General features: G+C 44.6%; 1 protein-coding gene across 1 annotated transcript; it reads right to left on the minus strand.

Moving 5' to 3' along the window:
* Positions 1-5,899: 5,899 nt before the first annotated feature.
* On the minus strand, positions 5,900-24,931 carry C8B (complement C8 beta chain). The gene is made up of 12 exons (XM_075506646.1): positions 24,840-24,931; positions 23,109-23,262; positions 21,890-22,031; positions 20,780-20,921; positions 18,429-18,561; positions 17,369-17,566; positions 14,505-14,745; positions 12,254-12,382; positions 11,375-11,538; positions 8,839-8,992; positions 7,492-7,560; positions 5,900-6,051 (listed from the first exon to the last, which is right to left on the minus strand). The coding sequence occupies exons 1-12, from the start codon at positions 24,929-24,931 to the stop codon at positions 5,900-5,902; spliced, it is 1,770 nt and encodes a 589-aa protein (XP_075362761.1).

The raw sequence follows: 24,931 nt of genomic DNA on the forward strand, positions 1-24,931 counted from the left end.
AAAGAAAGTAATAAATAGAGAGGCTCGAACACAACCATTCAGCAGAGGATGTTCACACACAAGCGAAGGCTACTCCTCTTTAAGATCAGTGATGAAGTGACTATTAGCACACAGGCATTTTATCTCCCAGGCACCCAGAGCCGGAGAAGATGCTAACGGGCTGCTTGATTTAAGGGGCTTTTTTGAATGTAAGACGTAAATCTCAGCACAAGAATACACACAGTATTGAACTGTGTCCAGAGACCACAGCGAGAGCCCGCAGCTCCCTCTTCTTAATGAACTGCCACAAAAACCTGGGGTGGACAGAAGGCGAATGGCACTTCATTTTACTGTGCTTTTCATTACAAGGAAAGAAGAAGAAAAAAAAAAAAAAGCCCTGAGAAGGAATCGGGCATTATGAAAAGCAACAACAGCAACAAAACCTCAAAGCACAAAGGAGCACTCCTATATACATTTGAATGGAAAGAGGGAGTAGAAAGGAATGATGGTTTAGTGAAAGAAATTGCTCAGCTATAGCTCTGATTCTTGGAAATGCTTGTTTTTCAACAGCTTGTCAGTGGTGATTTAGAGTCTGACACTTAGCTGATGTAAATCAGTGTCGCTCCTTCGCCGCAGCTGATTTATCCTACCTGAAGGTCTGGCCCCATATTTTCTTTTGTGTGCATGTTTGCCAAAGGACGATTTTTTCACCACTTCTCTTTGGCTTGAAAAGGAAACCATAGGCTGTTTTTGTAAATGAAAACATCAAACCATGTTGTCTCGAACACCGAGATGTAATTGCTCTGTAAAAATTCCCTATGATGAGTGGTAAAGCTGTGGCCTTCTTGCCAACTTTGTTTTTCCAGGTAAAGGTGATATTCACCCAGAGATGAATTTGCTCCCAAGGGCTTGAAACTGATGTCTTCTGTGTTGGGAAAATGCAGCAGCATGAAGCACCCATATATCGCTATGATTTAGACATTCCAGAGGAATGTGAAATGTAGGATCAAACCAAATTTTCCCATCAATGGTTTTACCAATACGGTTTGGCGTCGGGCTGGCAGGTTACGTAGAAACGTGAGACAGTGCTCTCACACCAAGGACGTATTTGGCTCATAGGCGATTCTTACCTTTACACCGACTGTTCGGGACTCAGGAAAATGCCTGAAAGTAAATGAGTATAAAGTCACTTTAGTTAGAAAGCCAAGTATACTTCTTTTGTGATCGGAGGGAAGAAATTAATGAGCAGAAAGATGAGATGCCTTGGAGGCTGGGGAGGGACGGGGCCTGCAGGAAGGCAACCTGCATCCTCAGCTTTTAGAGCCATTCCTAGAAGGATAGATGACAGGCTGGAGAACCACAAAAAAAAAAAAAAGAATAAATCCAAGTGGTTAAAGAAACCGCCTGTGAAATACCGCCACGAAGCACATATAAATAAGAGCAAAAAGCCGGGATTTGCCCGCAGTTGTTCATTCTCCACTTTGAACACCGCGGTGTTGGAGTATAGAGATGAAAGCGAGGATACGTGCGGGGCAGCGTTCATCGTTCACCTCGCAGCCCAGGGCAAGGAAATACAAACCCGAGGGTTTCCTTCAAATGCCAAAGGCAGCGCGGTAGCAGCCCCTCTCCTCCCCCTCCAGTCCCCCGCGCATCCAGGGCTCAGACACCCACACGGCTGAAACTCGGGAGCAGCAGAGCTGAAGTCAAAAGAAAGGAAGAAGCTGCCTGTAAGGTCCGGAAAAAAAATAGATTATGAGCAATTACACATTTACAATGCCAGTCAAAGAAGCTAATATATCTCACGCTGAAGTGGCCAGCATGAGAGTTGTGCTAGATGAGATAAGCAGCAAAAATGTACGGTTTTTACTTAAACTAAAAGCTTAGAGGGTACAATAAAACACTGCAGTTCCACCCTGGTTTTAATGAATGGATTTTCCCCTCTTGCACACTGACATACATTTGATATAGTTATTTATCCTATATATTTCTTGTGGCATATTTCCCAAGAGACCTTGTTTATCTCGCTCATAAGTACATGATTGATGTATGGTGCTTTGGATAAATGGTATCACAATCAGATATTTTTATGGATATCGGCAAACTGGGTTATTAACAAAGGAAGGGCAGAGAGGAACCAGTACGCAAAAGAAAATCGCAAATGATTGATGACAATACACCTGAGGTTGCAAGGTGCAGACTCCAGATAACCAGCTCACAGAAGAGGAGATAAGGGCAGCGCTTGAGACAGAGCTGTTTTCTACCTCGGGGTCAATGTCACGCCGGCTACCCGAACGCCTGCGTCCCTCTGAGCCTGCAATTTTTGAGCAGGCAAAAAATTCCCCAGCAGGAGCGGCTCAAAAATTATTGCCTTCCTATTTATACAGTGTAACGCAGAGGCACAGGAAGATACAAAACATTTAATCCTACCCCAAAATACTTGAAACAAAAGGAACGCCAGAATCTGGGGCGTTTGGGGAGGGACTGGCATTTGTTGTGCTGCTGTATCATGCCCAACGCAGTGGGACTCTTAGTGCTGCACTACAAATAAGTAAAAAAATAATGTTCTTAATGGTAATAATTACTGTCTTCATCTCCAGTTTTGTTGATTTACACAAGCAGCGGGGTGTTAAAATAGGATATAAAAGGAAGACAAATCTGCAGGCATAATTTGACCTGAAATCTGGCAGTAGTCTTGGGTGCTTGCTGGGCTCTTTAGCCATCGCGGACGAGAACTAGGAGTTGGAAATCTGGGGACTGTTAACACCTCTGCACGGACTCACTGGGTCGCTTTCAACAAAATCTCTCCATCTGGGAGAGAAACTGGGGAGAAACAACTATATCCATCTGACAGAGGGAGAAACTGGAGCATTGCAAAGTAATTTAGCAATACTACAACTACCACAGGGTTTGCAAGTCCCCAGCCGCAGCCTAGACCATGTTCCAGCCTCACAGGTAAACGTGAAGTGTCTACATGATATGAAAAGACAGGGAGCAAGTGAATCCAGGCTGGAAACCAGTCCGATTTACCCATTCCTGATGGAGATGTTAGGGGCTGCAAGAGTCAAGCTGGTTTTGTCCTGGGAAAGCTGGACGTGACAATTACGACTTACCTAAAATACCCTTTCGGAGCTTCCTAAGCCATGCCGATGGGATCCAGCACACATCACAGCAGCAATGTCTTCAAGCAAGGAGGTGGAGAAAATACAGCTTCTCCATGTTTACTGAGTTTCTTTTTTTCACAAGCAAATTGCCTGTGAAAATATAATATGGGATGTAGTAAAGCCCATTGAGACAAGTGTCTTAACCAGAGAAATGGGCTAGAGCAGCGCAACCAGTGCTGAACGTGCACGCATCGTGCCTACAGCTTTCCCGAGTTTTCATACGCGGGTTATTAATCTAAACTTACACAGAAAGTGGAAGTTAGAAACACCAGTAAAAGATAGTACCAAAATTTAATGCATACCAAAATGAAACAATAAAAGCTTCAGCACGGTATTTTTTATTACTCTCCAGGTCATAATAAATCATTAGTTAGTTGAATCAAAGCACAAAATCACAAGGACAAGATAAAGTTATGTCCTTTATGGGAGGCTTCTAAGCCTATAGGCTCAATATTCAACCACTGCTGAAATCATACTTCAGTTAGACGATTCCACTGCTCTTGAAGATTGTCAAATTTCTCCTCTGGTCCTCCAAACCAAACCCCAAATATCCAAACCCAGGCACTGCCACTTCAAAAAATCTGGGCTTTGCTGATGAGGGAACAGTCCAAATTAGAGGTTGCTACATTTGGCTCTGCTTGCTGCAGCAGCGGATAGACCACACCATGACCATGCGTCAGAGCACGTACTCCAGCTGATGATGAGGAACGGTGGTTAAATTTACAGAAGCCGCTCCACTCATCTGGGAAAGTCCCTGAATGGGACTATACTGATGCTTCGCGAGAAGGGCAGGCAAGTGCACTGCAGTACGTGTCCTCACAGGCATCCATGAACCGTGATCAGGGTCCTCTGCTGCAGAGCTTCTGCAGTGTCCTTTTAAAAAGCTTTGAAGAATATCATACTTAACATAAGCAGTGACCTCTTTGACCATGACCTGAAATGAACCTCTTGGCAAATTTCTGTCACACAAAAGACATCACAGTTACACAGTGGATAACGGAAAAGTTTTGGGTTGGCAGCTCAATTATGAAGCCCATAATGAGTACAGAGCACTCTTCTTTTACATATGCAATGTGCTCTTCCTTTCTTAAAGCTGTCACAGAAACCTTGTCGATAAATGTGGAGGCGGCATGAGGGCTACAACTAAATGCACGTTCCATTGTTCAGATGTCAGAGAGCCTGAGCTGCTCTTACAAGAATTACATTTAGACAACGTCAGTCTGAAAGGAGAGAAACTGGTGATATCAACCCATCATCACCAGCATTGCTAAAAACCCTCGGAAGAATGTTTGACCTTGCAGATGTTCGAAGACTCACAACACTCATGAACAACTTTGCACTGGTGGAATCGTTTTACTGGAGCAAAGCTATTGCTGGTTATTTTACAGCATGCCCCACCAAGTGTCCTTGCAAAAATCTTTAACCACCAACGAAGCTGTAGGAGGCAAGTCCCTGGAATGATCCGGGCTCAGGTCAGTCATGAAACGGTGCACGGTATTACAAGTTCCTCTTGTGTTTGACCTGGATTGCGACGCACAGCTCCAGGTACAGTAACAAAGGGCAAACCATTCACTTTGCTTTGGCTCTTTTCATAGCAAACTCTTTCCATCTCAGATGTCCTAGCCTGAGTGGACTAGCAATACAGCTGCTGAAATACAGGCTTTCATGGGATCAGACAGATGAACCAGAGCTTGTTTGGGGCAGAGGCAACTACTAAGGGCAGAAGACCTCAGGGGATGTGCAAAGACGTTTATTCCAAAATGTTCCATTTATTCTGCCCATGACAGAGAATTACAGAAAAGCTGGCTGCTCATCCTGCTCCAGCGGACGGCCCTGGCATCCTGGAGTGACAGCCCCTAGTCAGGGTGCAGGAGGTTCAGCCTCTCCTGCAACCGTAGCCACCCCTCCTGCCTTCCAATATCCCCAAGCAGCAGAAGGAGCAGCAGCTGCTTTCCAACTCCCCATCCCAGGAGCATCCCTCCGTCCTTCCCTCCCCTTCCCAAGGAACCAGAGCACTGGGCGTATCTGAGCGTACCGGGGTGTATCCGATACTCTCAGCGTATCTGTTCTACTTCAGAAATGCACAGGAGGAACCTCATCGCTGCGGTAAGAGTACCGCTGCTATATAGTCTAACGACGCGTTGGTGCCACCAGGCTCTTCTCCACAATTCGGTTTTCGCTCCTTCAAGGCAATTTCTAATACGACAGACAATTTAAGTTAAACACAATAAATTGGGAAACTGGGGTAGCGAGGCACGGAGGCTTTAAATGTCACATTAGATACTATTGTGCTCATTGAGATTTCGACTTTAATATGCTGTATTTTGCTCCACATGACACACCTGTCTTCACAGAAGCTGCATATTAGCGCACATTCTGGTGCATGTAAGATCAGTCTTTTCTTATCTCAAAGGAACCTTCAAAAACAAGACAGTAAAATTTAAAATCATGCAGCTACCAAATAAGGCAGGAGATAAAGCTTGTCTCAGTTAGCCCATTGCAAGAAAGACAGAGAAAAGTCAAAATAGTAAGAACAGTAAGCACATTCAGTCCCACAGGACAACTGCAAAGCCCGTCCGAAGGTGTGATTCATAACACACACCCAGCTCCCTTTGCCTTCTGAAATGTTTCCAACTTCAATGCACTTGGCTGAGACCCATAAGGAGAGTGAGGCCAACTTAGCAAGCCCGTCAGGTACCATCTTCCCACTCCGTTTGCAAACTGCTCATCAGTTTCGTGTAAGTTCCTAACGATTCCCTCTAGCAATTAACTGTCTCAGCATCTGGCCCTGAGCACGATGAACCACCGTTTTGCGGTGCAGGGTTGTTGCACTGTCGTCTCCTTGTTCGTTGACCTCCTGAACACGGAGACCAGCTGGCCCAGCAACCCCAGTTTCCATTAATAGCAGCATCTGGAAAAAAAACCCAAAGCCAGAAAGGACTGTCAGAATAAAGCAGCTCTTTCCATGGGAAGAGCTGTCAGCTTCCATGAATCATATTTAAATACAAACAGCTCTGTCCCTGTCCACACCACTAACAATATACTTGAGTCATTAACAATGAGTGATTGTTTTAAAGATGTTAATTCTCTGTTCAGCATTTCTGGTGTCTGTTCAAACTACACTTTATGCAGCAAGGACAAGGGAAAAAAAAAATCAATTAGCTTTATATTTGCTTGTAGGGCGTTTATCTCTCTGACTTAGTCCATGCCTAGGTAAGAAAAACAGCAACTAGACTCGTGTCAGCCACATTTTGAAGTGCTAGGGGAAATGTTCACGTTCTTCTTCAATGAACAACAGCTTGAATATTCAGCTTTCTATCCATTGCTTTTCCTATTACACTGTTTCTTCTGGATCCTGAGCATGTGAGTGACATAAATTCAAAATCCTGAGACTCATGGAGCCGAACACGGAGGCAATACATAAAAGGAGGAAAGAGGAGTGAGAAAGGAAGGTACATGTTGACAAGTGGATGGATGTGAGTCTTTGGGAGGGTCGGATGTGATTACGCGTGCGGCAAGCAGACTGGAACAAGGTGTAAGTGACTCCACATTTTAAGGCTCCATGGACTTGCTTAGAAACACCTACAAAATTGACCCTCTGCTCGGTGAAATCTTGGCTTAAAACATATTTCAGCCTGGCTTAGTTAGGACACAGTCATGCAGAATGAGAACTGGATAAAAGACTGTAAACAAAGCGCAATGATAAATGCAGTGCATCAGATTGTGGGATGGTGCCAGAGCTCTGGGTGCCTGAGATCTGGTATTATTTAGCATCTAAATTAATGAGCTGGAAGAAGTAAACAAAATGATTAAATTCACAGATCATCCTAAACTAGAAGGAGTTAAGAACATCATTCAGGAGACAGCAGCGATATAAAGTGACCAAGAAGCATTAGTAAATGCTTCAAAACAACATAATAAGATTTTAAGATTAAAATGCATGGCAGTATATCTGGGAGAAAACAGTTTGCAACATAGCGGCCGTATCAAAGGGAAAAACTTAGGAAACAGAGCCGTTGGAGGAGACCTGAGGCTTGTCATGGATTGTAAATGAGGGAGGCGTTCATATTTTGCTGTAACTGCAAGGTGCGTTTATGCAGCTTTGAACCGCCAAAGTAAAGCCACCTCCTCACGAGTGCAAAGAAATTTAGATGAGGGAAGGCAAAGTCTATCAAAGTCACCTCTATCAAAGTCACCTCTGCAGGACCCTAGCCCCTTGTGCATTGGGCTGGGCAGAGAGGGGCCAGCCCGCGCTGGGCGTTACTCCCCAGCCCCTTACTCATCAGCCGGCACCCCTGGACACTCCGAAATACTGCTGGGACTGTCTCCTCGGACTTGGGGTCCCTCTTACCTTTCCTCTCGCTGATCTCACAGGCAGTGCCGCTGTAGCCAAGGGGACATAAGCATTTACACTCGCTTCCTGCAAGTAAGCAGAGACGGTGGGATTAGAGACTTCGAGTCACATTTCCTTGCAGATAGCCGTTTCTTCTCAGTGCTTCGTCTTCTGTGAGGAAGGGACAGCGGGTGAAATGATATCAGCATTTTTCTCCGACGGTGAAAGTATAAAATAGCAATAAAGCAGGGGAGCTGTGACTGCCCTGCCGCCCCCCTCGCCTCCCCAGCCATTTGTTCCTGCCACTGCACCGTGGCTCAACCTCAGCTACACCGCTGCAGTAATTCAGCAATCCAGGGTAGCACACAGGCCCCTCTCCGAAAGAGAGGTCTTGGTAGAGCTGGCAGGGAGCAGACTGCAGCGTCAGGAACGAGCACCTGGGACAGGAGCATCCCAGCTAGGCTTTGCGCCAGAGGAAGAGTCAGCGTAACCCCGCGCCGGCTGCCCAGGACTGCGTTGTGCATCCCACGGCAGGACCCCGGAGCAGAGCTCCCACTTAGGAAAATAACGGTCATCGAAACCCTCTTGTTGAGAAGATCCTAAATGAAATGCTAACCTGACTCAGCTCCTAAAAAGTTATTTAAACAAGGGTAATCATGAGACGAATCCTTTAAGTGCTACAATCAACTAGCTGGTACCTGAAGCGATCGTTTCTGCATTAGATACATTTAGACGATAACGATTCTCATCAGGATTTTTGCAGATGCAGATTGGAATTAGGCACTTGACAAAATGGTCCCTTTGTTAGAGGCTCTCATCACATCATATACCTCTGTTTAGGCAGTGCGGTTTTCATTCAATTTGATTATTTTTCCCCTTCATTTTTAAATCACAGCCTGCTTACAAAGGAGGACAGCTTCTCTTAGAAATGGGGGGAGGTGACGGTGATAACTGTGCTTGGCACTTATATGGTGCTTTTCATCTTCAAAACGCTTTTACAAACACTAATTAATGCTGAGACAGTAGTCAGTTCTCTAGGAGGATGGAAGCAATCTTAAAAGCAAAGGAGGAGACTTAAAGATGTCAAGGGTTTTTTTTAAATGCATAATTGAGATGGAACAAATTCTTCCACAAAACTGATACAGATGGTCACTCCCATTAACAAGGCTCATCCCTTCACTTTACTGTCTTTACTTACCGGTGGCACTCTACAAATAGATCAACTTTTAAAAAAATATTTAGTTGTCTGAAAGAGAAATGACAGGAGAAACTCAAAAGCAGATTACGCGCCAAGCTTCCTCGCTCCCCACAAATTCCCAGCTCATTTCTCTTAGAGGGTAGAGAAGAGGTGCAAAATCCTTCTACCTTGCAGAAAGGGGATCCCATTGCCGTGGCACGGAGCACAGCGACAAGAACTGGTCTCCTGCTGAAACTCTTCAAGAGCTCGTCGCAGATTTTCTTTTATTGCCACTGCATTAGCAAAATCTGTTGGAGTCACCAGCTGATACAGCGGCTCTGCCTAAAGGGAGGGAAGAAACCGCATTTGCTTCCAAGTTCAAGATGGTGTGAGCATTGCAGGGCTTGGTGGGAGCACAGCTGGAGAGGGAAATGAAGGCCTTGTGGTACAGGCTCCAGGTTTCCCATTAGTATTGCCTTAAACCTCGTGAACAACATGGCAGCCACGTCAGGAATACTTACAGGGATCCTCCCCTTGGTTTACAACACCAAAGCAATTGCAAACGGATAATAAAATACAACAGCCATACCGTTAGTTGACAAACGGGCAAAGTTTCACAGAAGTTTCATTAAAGCCTTTCTCATCCATTTTCCTAATATTGACATTTTCAGGCAGATTTGCTCAAACTTCCGTTTCCTGAGTGCTCTGTTACTCTGATTTAAAAAGGATCCCCAAAACCCACCCACAAAATCTCCTTCCCTCCTCGGACGGCCACACAGCACAGCCAGAGGCACGTGGTCACAGGCATTCACATTTGCACATTCAGTTTAACCACTTCTGCATTTCCAGGCCGACTTCTGTCTTCATGAAGCCAAGATAAGGGTTTCCGCTGGCTTCAGAAGGGAGAGGATCGTGATCTTCACCTGCAAACACCGCAGGTGGGGTGGGTGGGAGAAGATAAGGGGGTGCACAACACGGTGAACGTGCAGTAGGGACCAAGGAGACTTTGGGCTGCTCCTTTATTTTTTTTCTGAAAACATGGGGAAGTTAAAAGTGTGGTCTCAATATTGCCAGTCACCCACTAATGCCAGTGGGACGATATGGGCACATGTCATCAGAGGAGCCACCCCAAATGCCCATCCTTGCTACAGAGATGCCTGCCATACAGACCATGGCAATACAGTAGGCATGAAAGATCACCCTACTGCTATCACAGGCTCAAGCTACAAGAAACAGAATGTTTCAACAAAAAAAATGCTCATTTCCTGCTGCTGTACATTCACTCTTCATCAATTATCTGTGATCCATACTTTGCTTTTTGAATTCAGACCATACAAATGAGGAAATACACTAAGAGTGACCTGCCAAGTCCCTTCAGCAGATGATTTATGAACTGATTTGCTTTAGTTTTCCCTAACTAAGCATTCTTGGGCTGACATTTAGTCACACTCTGCTGGTACTTTTGATCTTCAAGCCCCACAGGGATATTGGTATGGAAATGAAGGATTATAGATACCAAATCTAAATTACATCCGTCTGGGGTTTTTCACTGGGCAGCCTGGTCACTGATGCCAGGCAAGACAAAGAACATCGCCGTTTCTTGTGGGAGAATTTTCTGTACGTGGGATCTAGCGTGGAGGGTTGCATTTCTGTTGTCTCCTGCCCAGAGACCTCCCAGTGCCTTTCTGGAAGGTCAATCCACAGCGCACCAGGGGCTTGGGAAAGCCACCTCTGCTGCAGCAAGTGTCCGGCGGGCACTGGCTGTATTTCCAAATTACTGATTTTTGCTTTGTTTCATATTTTTTTAGAATTCACGTCTTTGAAAATGAAAAGTCAGAATTTTCAGAGAGAAACAAACACCTTTTACAAATATAAATATTTTTGCCTAAAGTTAAATTTTACAATGAAAACCAATTATACAATAATAAAATCAACTTCCACCGCTACCAGTCCAAGCTCCTGTTTAAAAGGATGTTCTCTTGCACGTTTGTACTATTCACTCAGAGTGAACTTACTTTGACATTAAAAATGATGAGGCAGAATTGCTACATACTTCTGCTCGCTTTTTACTTTTACAGTGCCTTGCATTTCTAAAACTTTTCAGGGTCAAAAAACCTTGACTCTTCAAAACCTAACTCATATTTTTAAGGTTTAGCTAAGCTGCACAAACATCCAGGCATGTATGGTGAGCTACTTGACCTTCTGACCCAGAGAGAAGTGTTGCTAAATAGTTACTGGTGCTCACAGAAGATAGGAGAAATTTCAAGAAAATAAAAAGTCCTTATAAAATATATGCTGCCAGATATATTTTTGATAAATGGTAAAACTGGTAAATGGTAAACTGGTAAAACAGTTTACCAGTTTACCATTTACCAGTTTTGGTAAACTGGTAAAACAGTTTACCAGTTTACTGATAATGGTAAACTGGTAAAACAGAAGGCGGATCGTCTGATCTGCTTGGTAGGCAGCAAGCGATCACATCTGCCCAGCCAAGTTATAGGGGATAAAGCGGTTTCCTTCACGTACTTCCAACCACACCCTTTTTAACGCATCACACCTTTGATTTCCCGAATACCCAGTCTTAGAGAAAATATGCTGCACAATACAGGTCTATTATTGGACCTAGAAATTTCCCTGTTTTTTTTTTAATCCTGTTTATTTAAACACAGAGTTCTCCAGGGCGCTCCAGCTAAGTGAAGTTGAATGAAGCGACAGATACAGTACCTTCAGCTTTATGATTTCAGGGTTGTACTGTACAGCATCTCCCCACTCCTGCATGAGCGCAGCCGTCGGCAGGTTTTTGTAAGCCAACGTGGTAATGTGTTCGCTTGCTCCGCCACGAACAAGGGCGATGAAATCTTCCACAAACTGTTTTTTGGAGGTGCTGTCTGCAAAAATGCATTCGGAAAGTGGCCAGCTCTGCTCAGGTATGTCTTTGGGGATTGCAGATGAGATATAACCTCACAGCAAAACCCCCCGGTATATGACCCATCCCACTGAGAGGCGAAAGGAAAAAGGCCACCAGTGTTTCACACCCGAAGCCTGGTTTCCCATGCTACGTGTCCTGTGCCGCTCCCCGTCCTCCTCTCCTGCACCCTACCTATATCTCTCCTCCTAAATTTCTTCCCTGTGCTTATAAGCTCACAGGTCCTTCCACAGCCCAAAGCTCCTCACCACCATGAATGTTGCCCGTTCTCCTCCGCATATCTTCAGGGACACCTTCCTCCCACTGCAACACCCTCAGCTTCCCGTATGTCCCCTGAGGCTCCCACACCACCTGCTTTCCACATTTGGGTGGTTTTGGGTGCAAAAAGTGGCATGCTGGGCTGCTCTGCTGAGAGCTGGGTGGATTGGTAACACATGGGTAATGGTTGATCTGTCCCTGCTTTTCTCCGGGACACTGAGGAGGTATTTCTTCTCTACCCAGCACAGAAAATCTTGCAAAAAACAAGGTTTGAGACATCTACACCTGTGTTAAGCTTGGCTGGGGTTAGCCAGCTGATTTGAGGGAGTGGAGAATATTTCAGGCAGGCAAGATCACAAAATCTTCTTTTCATTATGACAAAGGCTAGAAATTAAACGGCAGAAGTGTTTCATGCTTACCTCCAATCTCGTTTAAAAGGGCTTTACAGCCACCTGCAGTTATTCCAAGCTTCACATAGACAACATCAATAGCTGCACCGATGTTAAAGCCGTGCTGTGCACATTTCTGGACATCGTTCAGAGAATAACCTCAAATACACATCAGAAAATTGTAGTGTTTTAATACAACTGTTCGATGTTTTATGTCCATTTACACAGAAAATGGGAGTTGATAAATATTTTTCCTTTGGGAAAAAAGGAGATGAGATGAAGAAGCCTTTTTTGGGATATTTAACAGATCTATATGAAATGAAATGAAATCTCTACATTTTAGAGAACTCTCAAACCAAGTGCAAATGCAAGGTAAATGCTGGAAGACGAGGCTTTTAATTACCAACTCAGCTGTACTGAGCTGGTATGCAGAGCTGCAATGGGTGGGAGCCTGGCCTGGGACTTCAACACCAAACCTCTTTGACAAAGGACTACCCACCACCCATCCCCATCATCAGGAGCCAGGCTTTTTAAGAGCAGCAGATGAAGTAGCTTCTCCTCTCTTTGCTAGCTCACATCTCCAATTCTTTGCTGCCAGAAGAGCCTGAATTGTTTCATGGAAGTTCCTCCCTGAAGCTCTACTATAATTTTTTTCCTGGCATATATGAATTTGCCCTAAAAATCTGCCAAACCTTCATATGTTCTTCCCCAAAGTCCTTCTCCAAACTCCTTGCTGTCCTGACATTCAACAATATTTAAGCAGTTATCATGGTGAAACACCAGATATGACACTCAAGTATCTCTTTTCTTTCTCTGCTTTTTTGTTGTAATCCCCCACGTTTCCCTGAATTCTTTACTTTTTAGTTAAACTCATGTCTTGATGATACCAGTGTTTACATGAGCTCACAACGCAAGTATCACCGTGTGGCTGTCCTGTTCTTATGCTCTTCTCATACATCTGATATTGGCCAGTTTCCAGATTAGAAAAGAGGATGCACTGAGTTTTGGGCTGACGCAGGATGGCCCCTATTAATGTTCATAGTCCGTATGCACCTGAAGGCAGGAACCACTATTTTAGGACATCCTTGTACAGCACAATCCAGACCTCTCTCCTGCCGTCTTTCCCACATAAAGTATCACGTCATGAACCACGGACACATCTGGCGCATTGGATTACACGTGAGAGCAGTGCAAGTACCAACCATGTGACACGGCGTGTGATACTAGATCTGCAAAAGACGACTTGATTTCCAGCACAGACAGAACAAACATAATGATGGATTTGAAGGGAAAAAACTGAATTCTCAGTCTGGACCTACCAAACCCACTTACAGCCCAGCTCAGCACTGGGGATGGATAGTGTGAAAATGTCGGTACTGCTGTTGGTACTCCTGATCTCAGTCAGCAGACGCTGTCAGGTAGCATTTTGACGCAAACAATACTACACATTAGTTCAAACAAACATGGCTTGTGATGGGCCCACACCAACAGCTGAGAAATTCGGCAGTGCTAACGTTTTGAATATCTGAAATCTGAACCTAAATTCTGTCCCTCCGGGCTGTATCTGACTACAAGATAAGCAACATCCTAGACAGCAGAAGAGCAATCAGACTGAGCATCACACACAGCAGAGTCCACTAAATGCTTTCACAAATAGACAGCGAAGGCAGTTACTCACTCCCATGCCAATGAATAAATAAGAGAGTGCAGCTATTGATTAATGTCACACCGCTCGCTCTATCCTACACAACAATCATAATTTCTCGCAAAAAAGGAAGCCAGAGTCAAAGAGCAAGAGCAATGTCAGGCACAAGAGTCACCCAGCAAATTATTTACCATTTCCTACATGCTGGAAAAGCTCTCGAGGCTAAAGGTGTTTCAAAACTGTCATTTGAAAGGCAATGGAAAAAGAACTTAGGTGAAAGCTAACAAAAGCGTTAAGCTACACGATTCTCATTCATCTCAACATCTTGTCAGCCTACGTGTTGTCTAAAATACTTGCTACAGGGCCTATTTTTGTGAACTGGCAGCACCCACAGCTTGAGAGCTAGATGAAGCCCATGATGCTGAGCATGCTTTGAAAACCAGGCTTTTTATTTACTGCCATAAAGCACTTCGACTGCCGTATTTCCTGCAGGCTTTCTTTGAGATGTTGTTGACTCCTTCTTCCCCCATCTCTCTTTTCTGTCTCAGACCCGAACCATCGTTGGGTGCCTGCAGAGGGGTTTTCCCACCAAAAAGCTGGCCCCAAAGCTCTTTCACAACCATCAGATGCACATACCTGCCTTCTGGAGCTCATCGCTGTTCATGACTAAAGTGTATTCGTAGATGCCACCGATGGTGGCCTCCGTGATGTAATGGGTTCCATAGTCTCTGTAGAGCTCTCTGTACTCCCCGTAGCTGTACTCTAACGGGAGCTGGTGGAGCCTCTGCAGGAACTCGTAATGCAGCATCAGGCCTCGGGGCTTCAGCTTATAAATGGCAACAGCCAGCTCCGAGCGGGCATGAATGAATTTGCTGGACTACATGAAATGAAGAAACACAAGAGAATCCAGAAGAAGCGTGGGAAGTCGTTCTTGTGACAACATGTAGTTATTTGCTATTAAACCATTAACGCTGGTCGGGATTTATCATTGTAACAGTTTGCAACTGGAAATCTTTGAATTTAGCAAACCCAAAACTTTTAGTAGTAAAGTTTCTGAAAATCAGGATTCTGACTGGTATTAGAGAGGGAAGAAGGAAAAGGGAGAGACACCCGTTAGAGGTTAGGGGACGGCTCAGGCCATGGCTGGGACGCGGGGAAAGGCAGGCTCCAGGCTCTGCTCTGACAGAGCCAGCATGCAAGGACACAAGCAGCGTCCCACCAGAGTGCTCCACTCCTGATAATGTGGGCCAGCCTTCGTCCCTCACAAACTCTTTCCTGAAAAATTCTGACATCTGAAATCATGATGATTTATACGTGAAATGGTAATTCTCTGGCTGATTCAAACTAATATTTATATTCCACAGAATATGCCATTAACAAAACTCAAAGGAAAGAAGAAAACACAGTCACACACGCACACACATGTATTTATATGTCTCTGAATAGGTAGATGTACATGGATAAATATTATATCTCCCCTTTCTGGCATAAAAGTCAGGAACAGAAGAGGTCTTTTGTCATGTTCAAAGGATTTAGCGTCCAGTTGTTTGGGCCAGCAGGACAAGTACTTGGGGGGGGGGGTGTCAATATAGAGCTCTGTAGCTTAAATAATAAAATCAAGACTTAGTATTGGGTTTCTTTATGGACATCTATTGCAAATGCTTCTCATATGCCTCTGATCTTGTCAGGGGAAATGCCTCTTTGCAGGAAGCAAATGCAAGTTTAATAGCAACAAGGAATACTCTGCCATTCCTGAATGCACTTTATACGGAGGGGAGAGACATAGATCAGTGCTACTATTAAACCATTGACAAGAGCTAGGTTCGTTTACAGCAATAACAGATGAAAAAAAGAAATCAAATGATGGTGCACACTACCTCAGACTGAACCTCAGAAAGCAGTCCGAGGAGTTACAGATTAAAGCCTCTCCAGCCAGCTTAAGTGTGCATCAGATCACAGCTGCGACCAAATCTCCGCAGACGAGACTGGAAGTGATTGTGCCATCCCTATTTCGTGTTGTGTGTGTCCTGATCTGGTGAATGATGTACTTGGCAGATAGATCACATCAGCCGAAGTAAAATGGCATGTGTTAGTCTATAATTAAACCCATGGAAGGCCTGCTAACAGTTTTTGTTCTACGTTATTGTCCAGACTGCCCTACAGTTGAACAGCTTGGCTTCGCTGTTTGCATTATCATTTACCGAAGTGACAGTTCCTGCCTTGCTGAACCCACTTAAAAGAGGGACGGCCCTTCACATGTGAGATGATATTCTGCAGTGACCGCACAGACAACAGCCGTCCGCACTGTAGATCCGTTTCTGGACTGTGCGTACAGGTGCAGAAATTCCTGGAACTGCAGAAAATCCTATTTGCCCTTCTTTCGCCCTAGATTTCTCTGTTAGTCACTGTAACTCAGCCGTACGGCAGAGGGAACTCTGGGCTCCTGGGTTCGATAGCTAACCCCCAATTCTACCTTGGTTCCCTTGGAGGAGTCACTGTGCTGGCTGCACCCACTCACCTCCCGCCTGCCAGACTGCTTTGGCATCGGTGGGAAGACCTTTTTAATGGCTGGCAGGGCAGGGTGCACAGCATCCCAGGCAAGGTGCACAGCATCCCAGGGAAGGTGCACAGCATCCCGGGCAAGGTGCACAGCATCCCAGGGAAGGTGCACAGCATCCCGGGCAAGGTGCACAGCATCCCATGGCTGGGGTGCAGCATGGAGACCCTGTTCAGAGTCTCACTAGTACCTCTCCTACTAGTGAGTTCTCCGTATGGAAGGGAGGCCATTTGAACCGGCTTCTTAGTTTCTTTTTTTTTTTTTAAATGACTTCACTACAAACATCCAAATGTGGATGCCCAGCAGGACACTGGAGAGACTGCACTCAATTGTGGCTGATTTCAGAGGTTAGGCAGTCCGGTTCCTGGCCGATAGGTGAATGGAAAAGCTCCTGGGTGCCATAAACACAAACGAAGGCATTGTGCCCTTAGTAAACACTTGCCCAATGCAAACTGCAAAATCCAATCAGGAGGAAAGATTTCATTTATCCTAGTCATGGCTGCTGACCTGATGATGAGGATCATCAGGGAGACCTCATCGCCCTCTACAACTACCTGAAAAGAGGTTGTAGAGAGGTGGGGTCGGTCTCTTCTCCCAGGTAACAAGTGATAGGACAAGAGGAAATGGCCTCAAGTTGCGCCTGGGGAGGTTTAGACTGGATATTGGGAAATTTTACTTCACTGAAAGGGTTATCAAGCATTGGAACAGGCTGCCCAGGGAAGGGGTTGAGTCGCCATCCCTGGAGGTATTGAAAAGACATTTGGATGAGGTGCTTAGGGACATGGTGTAGTGGTGGACTTGGTAGTGTTAGGTTTATGGTTGGACTTGATGATCTTAAAGGTCTTTTCCAACCTATACGGTTCTGTGTGATTCTGTGATCAAACCGATATACACACACACACAGATAACGTGTTAGCAGAGAATAAAGTGGAGCAGTGCTTACAGTTGAAGAAAATCTTTTCATCCTTTGAATGAACTTCTTGAACCTGTTGTCTTTTGAACTGTAACCAAGTTCAAATATTCCTGGTACTTTTATACCAATGCTGAAGCTAGACTGCGAAGCTTTTTCATTCAGGACACTGCTTTCATAATTTGAGTAGGACTCATATTCAGTCATTGTAAATTCATATTTGCCTTTGGTCTAAACAGAAAGCAAAAACAACACGTTTAATTTCCTGCATAGCAATTGTATACCTGAAGCATGGGGAAGGAATACAGATACAAATACACTTGTGAATTAATGCTTGCACTTTGAAGACGAAAAGCCTTGTATAATTGCAAAGCACTATTATTATTAACACTGGTACTTCAAGAATACTTGATTTACAGCAGCAGGAAAGCTATTATCTCCTCCATACTGCAAGGACCTCAGGCTTTTACTTAATATGTCAATCTTATGCAAAGAAGGTGAAATCTTAAACATAGGCATCAATTAAAGTATGAATTCTAAAAGGAAAAGGTTTCCTAGTGGGCAACACTCAAAAATATCATGCTATGTCATCAAGAGCATTAAGGTCAAATATATAATATTTGACATATAGCTTTGATGCACCACAGAAATAAGCTGTCACACAAAACACATGGTGTGCTGCTAAACCCTAGGCTGTTGCACAAGGACAGCTTTCCCAGCCTGGCTTTCAAGGCACTCTACAATTCTGTCTAAAATTAACCTCCCCATGCCCACTGTGTGGCTTTTGGGCCCTCTTGGACACATGGCACCAGGAAGGTTAGGCGCAGTTTTTTGCACTGATGAGGTCCAAGGGAACATTGCTATCTATTCCAGTGTGCATGGATATTATAAGGGGATGTGTCCAACTTCATATAGTGCATGGGGCATGATGATGTTCTAGAAGTAGGGCTAAATTCAGTCTCATCTCATTTGATCTCACGAGTTTTGTAATTCTTTGTAAAATGATTTAGTAATGAAGCTTTATCAGTATTACTCACTAAATTTATTGGAATATATGTACGTATGTTTATTTGCAGATGAATCTAAGACATACCTCTGCAATATAGCTTTCTACATTGTATGGCTTTCTGAATCTTGTGTCCATGATATAATGGGGAGAACATCCCCCAGCATAGTACCTGTGATCAAGAACTAATCCTTCCAAGTCGTTTGTGAAGATATTTAACCTGTACGTGAAGCATAACAGCAAAATATTAAGATTATAATTGATTTAGGGTAAACATCAAATGACTTGGCTGAGAAAGGCAAAAGATTTTTGGTTTGGATGAGGGCTCTTTGTTTTGTCTTTGAGGGCTTCTTTATTCTGAAACCCCAAAAGAACGTTTTGCCTTTTTCACTGCCCGATAAACCCAATTGCTCCAGAAAAACCCAACTAAGGTTTTTCTAACTAACTAACTAAAAGACAGAGTCAAATTTTGACACGTCAATGGATATATTAATTACAGAAGGGCAATTTTCACCACCCAGCTAGGAATGACACCAGAGCATTACTGCCACCAGCTTCTGTAGCCTTTACTGGAACTCTCTGGGAAGAGCAGAACAAACTGGACCAGCCAAACCCCCACCCCACCACGTTGCCCACCCTGAGCATCCCTGGATGCCCGCGGCAGTGCAGCAGCATCCAGCAAGGTCTTCAAAGACTGGTTTGCCAACCCATGTCATCAGTCCAGACTCATTTTTAATTCACATTTCTTTGTTCTAGTTTATCATTCACAATCTTTGCTGGGTTGGTCAAGGATCAACCAGAGGTCAGTAGATGAGAGTGAAAATTGTTAGGGAACAAGCTCTAGGTACTCAAGCAATTGTTCAATTACTCCTTGAAATCACTGGGAAGTTTTCCTTTGATTTTAGTGGATGATGGACAGTAATCTTAACCTGTCTGCTTGAGAAAGGATGCCGCACTGCAATCTTTTTAGATGGGGTGATTAAGCTGGGCTCATTTGCTTGTCCTATTGCTGCTGGTGGGATATGCGGCAGTAGAAACCCTTCTGTTCACCGTCCAGGCACCCTCACATCACCCTCATGGCACACAGCTGAGGACATGGCACTCACCTCCACAAACTCATACTCAAATAGTAACAAGAGTCACTAAAGGAAACTTCACTGAAAAAAAAAAAAAAATTGCTAATAGTCCGTGTCGTGTCCCTATTAGCATTCCAGGCCTCTGTTAAATCTGCCTCTCCTTATTTTGGGGAGAGAGACCTGCATGATAATGACTCCGAAGCTGTAAAATATTAACTCTAATTTTAGAACAATCTGAAAAGAAGGGAAGTCCACTAAAAGCAAATTACTGAGCAATTGTAGCTTCAAAGAGATGAGAAGCGTGTTCCTATAATTGTCCAACATTATTTTTAATTTTGATTAAACTCAGAAGTACAAAGCATTAGCAATGACATGTGCAGCAACCATATCTCCAGAGAATAAGGAGGAAATTATAATTTTTTCCTTGCAATGTGATTTTTTTCTTTTCCTTTTTTTATGTAAAAAGCTTTTTTTTTCCTGCAGAATGAGAAAAGACTCTTTTCACACAGTCCGATCTTACAGGAAGTTGCCACAGTCTTAGCCTGTAAAAGCTGGATCACTTCAGACATGGATTTGAATCCCCACAAAGTTGGGGCTTGCTAACATGCAGGTTCATCCTACCCCACTCACGCAAAGGACAAAAATTCCACCATTTTCCACTGTCGTGGAAGAAATCAAAGACATTTTTACACCCCGCCCCCCAAACCCATACACTGTGCTAAAATACAAATCCATAGCCTGGTTCAGGTTTTAGGCAATCCGAGATGCTGATTTAAGTCACTCTCTAAGGAGTGGCAGAACTGTATGTTCAGATTTTCACAAACCCTCCTTTGCTTTTATTTCAAAAGCACGGTGTGAAGTAGTCTCTTGGTTCCTAAAGGCTAGGACATTCCTGCTCCCCACAGACTGAATTAGGCCAAAATCTAACTCTACTTACATCTGTGCAAAAGAATTGGATTATCGAAACTCTCCCACCGATTAATTTAAGTGCAAGTACCTGCAGACATTAGAGAAATATTTGGTGTTGACATTTCCCTCTTCACTCACCGAGCTTTGGCAACACAAAGAGCACGCACAGGCTCTTGCAGGGCATATTTGCAAGCTGAGCTGATGATCTCTGGAGGGTGCACAAGTACTCCTGGGTACATCTGGGACTTCTACTCACCTCATCTCTCTCCGAAAGACTCATGGAGTCAACAAGGATATTCCCACCGGCCTTTGGATCAAGACCCCAAAGGCTGTTGGACCCTCACTCCTGGATACAGCAATTGCTACGGCTTTTCTCCATTCAATGTTTATGGCTGAAGCCACGTAAGATCGTGCTTTAAGTAAGAAAATGTCTCATGAATATCACTGACTTACCCTTTTGCCAGATTCTCTATTCCCCAGTATTCCTCCATCTTCTGGTCACATTTTCTAAACACTTGTTTGCAGTTTTTTTCATCCGACTGGTCCCCACAGTCATCATCCCCATTACAAAGCAGTCTCCGTGTAATGCATCTCCCTAGGATGCAAGGTGTAAATTACTCATAAAACAATCTATTATCACAGTCCCTGACTCAGAGTCTAGCAACAAAATAAAAGACTCCTGTAGTGTACGGTTGAAATCTAGCTGGAAAATATTTCTTCTCTATCTGCATGGATTACCAAACTCCATCTGCTCAGCTTTGCTCAAAACTTTCATAATCTTAAAATTCCTTGGTCAACCTAGAAAAATAAAATCCCTAATTAAAAGCGTAAAAAAGAACAGAATTTTTTTTTTGCTATAATTTCTTAGTTTGGAGAAAACAAACATGCTGGAGACTGTTCAGCAGACTTGGTATATAGAATTCTTTTTTTCCCCCCTTTCCATGTCCGTAATTACTGAATTCTTGTTTTTCAGTCTCACCAAAACAGGAGCCCGGGGGACAGAGCTCAGAGGCCGCTTTGCTTTGCCCCATCTCCTGTGCTGAGCTCCCCTCTGCCCCGGCGCCCTGCTCCCTGCACACTTCCCTCTCCGCTGCTGGGGTGCAGATGCAAAGCAGAGGCTGATCAAATTTTGGGTACAGCTAACTGCTGCCTTGCTTCCCCACACTGCTTACAATGTTCCTGCCTAATTAGTCGTTGATACAGATGGAGGGAAATGCCATGAGGACCACCATCATGACCTGCTGTGCTCTTGGGCATGTGTCAAGGATGCCCAGCGCATGTTCTCCTGTTGCTGTCAGATCCACTCGTGCTACAGATTTTACTGATATAACTGGGTTTCAATTTCCTATTTGGAGATTTTAAAGACGTGCTTTAGACTGACAGATGTTGGCTAATAGACTCACTCAAAATCACTGATGCAAACACAACGCAAGCATGGATGGACCCGGGTCAACTCCTGACACCTCTGTAGCCCAGCAAACTCTTGTAGAAGCAGAAAGTTCAGCGTGGTGGTGTCAGAGATGCCACCTGAGCACCACCACTTCTCACTCTGACAGTCCTTACCTGTAACTGCACACACAAAACCTTCACATCTAACTTTATTCCTGCAAGGACTATTTGTAACACAGTCTTCAGTTTCTTTGTCAGTGTAGTCACACGGATCTCCATTGAACTGAGAAGGTTGTTCCAGGCGGGCAAATCTGTACTGTGATGAAATAAAAAATATTGACTCAAGTGTACAGAAATTGTGAATTTCACGCTTGCCTAGTTAAAAAACAAACTTTGTGTCGGGGAGATCTGATCTAAGAGTACTGTCATATTAAAAAAAGTGTCGGCAAAGAAGTGTGATGCTGGTAACGTGCCTCATTTCAAAGGTTTCTGATCTGCGACAGTTTTACTTTTCCTAAGGAAGGATTGAGGATTGGAAGGGATGAAGGAAAGTTTGCTTTTCTTTGACAGTTTGTTTAAATGAGCCTGACAGGGTAGTGCGGGCATTTGCAAGAGTAAGGAAGGATTCAGTTACATCTCCTCTCTTTCAATTAGCACTGGTAACGACATCCCTTGTTATTTTCTGTCAGTGTATTTACTTGGCCCTCTGTATCATTAGGGATTTTTTTCCGCCCACAACACTGCTGTGAAGCAGTCAATTACTCAGTCCAATATGTTAGCCCTCCTTTTTTTCCCAGCTTTTAAGATTAACTCTTTGATACGAAGCTTCACTCTTCCCAACTCCCGTCACCGGTTATTCCCGCTTAAGCCTGGGAATGGCTTCTGCAACTCATTAGAAAAGGTCCCTCTAGCAACGGGGATTTTGCTCTTCACACTGTTGGGATCGTTACTTTCGTTTGATGGGGCTTCTCGGGTAGAAAATGCTCGTTGGCAGATGTGAAAAAGCATCTTAATCCTGAGAGGCACCGAGTGTCTCCAGGTCCCACGGGGAACCATTAGTGGGGATGGAGCCTCGCACTGATGCTGGAAGAAGAGGACTGTGTTGGAGAGAAAGTCCCTGCGAAGCCTGGGCTTCCCGCCTGTGTTTTCACTAAGTCTGGGCTTACACCTTCTCAGGACAGCGAGGCAGCCTGGAAACCACTGGAGGTACTGGGGGTGAAGAGCTGAAGAGCTAAAAGCCACCTGAAATCAAAAGCCCGCAGTCTCACCTGTACAGGGCTCTCCTCGGCAGCTCCCCGCTGTTTGCCCAACCCCATGGACAAAAAAGACAGGGCTTGGAGGAGGTCCTGCCTGCCAGCTTCTCAGACTTCATGCCTAGACCACAAACACTCACCCTTTTCTTTTGGCAGGGATCGCACTTGCTCCACAAGGACCAGGCGGAGAGCGCGCAGTCGCGGGGCTGCGGCACGTTGCTCACGGACCGGGCCAGCCTGCTGTTAGCCACGCTCTTGTTGGTGCCGCTCAGGTTAAGGGACTCCTTTTCACCACTGCATTCAACAACACAAGAGCTTCAGGGTGTGAAACCACCGAGCTGTGAGGACAAAGCAACTTGACCTATACCTGTGCAAAACTACACGCCAAAGAGAACTAACACTTGTTAGACCTCACCAAATCTTCCATGCGACCTCTAGATTTCAGTATTCGTTTCATACTGGCGTTGATTCTGCATGAAACCTGATCCACCCTTCAATGCCCAAGAGTAGACCCAGTCTTCTACAACTCCACCATGAGAGCAAGTCTGCAGAGCACTCAGGAGGGGTGACTGCAGGACACACATTTGATCTAGCCAGCATGGGAAACTCAACCCATGTCCCACCAACCTGGGCTTCACCTCAAGCTGCGCAAGCCCTACCAAATAACCCAGCAAAGTGGCCAGCAGTAAAATCTGCACCATCAGGTGCTGTCCTTGTCCCATTGCTCCCTGCTGCTTGCTGTACAGGTAGCATTTGGGTACCTTGCTGCCGTACACGACAACAGCTCCAAGGTCAGACACCTCCATGACAAACACCAGTCGCAATGCTAAGGGCTGGCATACACTCAGCATTTTTGAAAGCCGGGCTTAAATGCCTCCCTTTGCCAAGCAGGCTATTTTTTCTCAAGCTGGCCAAAACCATTAGTCTTAGACTCTGTTCTCGGTTCACAATAGAGAGTCATTAACCCATTATTCCCTTTCATCCCAGCAATGAACCTGAACCCCAAGTGGGAGCCTTTACTCTTCACCCCAGCCCCTCTCTCGCCCCCTCACGTGACAACTGTCTCCAAGGTTTCCGTGATGCCACAGCTAAAATGCTGCCTACTCTTTTGGCAGATTCAGTATTTCTGATTAAATCCTCATCCCAGACAAATGCTTCCTTGTAGCACCTAATCTAAGTGGGAAAGTTTAGTAAAACATTGACAATTAGTTTCTTTTCATACCCACTTTGGCAAGTAAACTACCATAGCAGTGTTCCCAATTCCTCCACCAAGACAAGGAATAGCATCGGCTGAAGCTTTGATTTAGTGCCTGGTAAGGGGCTCCCATTACTGCATATTAAAAATCACATGGAATAAAGGAATTACAAAAACGCATCAGCTCACTGAGGCATGAAATCAGAGCTCAAAGTTCAGAGAAGAGTGGAAAAATACAGTTAGATTGGAAAGATTACAGTTACTGATTGACTGTAGTCCTCTGAAAGAGCAAAATCTATTAAGCTAGCAGAGAAAGAAACAACTATCAGCCAGATTCTTGCTATTTACATACTCAAAGAAAATAAAACCCCATCTTTCCAGCCCACTGTTGGGCAGCTGGCACGGGAGGAGGCTGCTCTTCGCAAACAGAATTCCACGTTACAACGCGACCGTGGCAATTTGTCATCTCAGATTTATCAAACAGGATTACTTTTCTAAAGGCAGACACGTTGCACTACGTTAACTTCAAAACAATGTCTTTCGCTATTCATTAGAAATACAGAAACGGCTCAAGACAGCAATTATGTGCCATACACAGTGAAAGCAGAGAGTCTGTACCGATTTGCACTCTTTACCGTATCACCCTATGGACATGGCTTCAGAAACATTCACTTACCCAAAGCAATGAACAGTTAGGATGCCGAGTGCGGCATAAAGCAGCAACAGTTTGATGGGGTATAGAGCAAACGCGGTGCGTGCTGTGCTCAT

The sequence above is a fragment of the Mycteria americana genome, chromosome 7 (assembly GCF_035582795.1).
Source record: "Mycteria americana isolate JAX WOST 10 ecotype Jacksonville Zoo and Gardens chromosome 7, USCA_MyAme_1.0, whole genome shotgun sequence".
Taxonomy (NCBI): Eukaryota; Metazoa; Chordata; class Aves; order Ciconiiformes; family Ciconiidae; genus Mycteria; species Mycteria americana.

Bases quoted from the DNA above. Each gene is read 5' to 3' on its own strand.
- C8B (XM_075506646.1), bottom strand. From the start codon at position 24,931: ATGAGCACAGCACGCACCGCGTTTGCTCTATACCCCATCAAACTGTTG. The intron at 20,922-21,889 runs GTAAGGACTGTC...CTTGCATCCTAG, and splicing joins TTTTGTGTGTGCAGTTACAG to GGAGATGCATTACACGGAGA. The intron at 18,562-20,779 runs GTAAGTCAGTGA...CTTCACGTACAG, and splicing joins ATAGAGAATCTGGCAAAAGG to GTTAAATATCTTCACAAACG.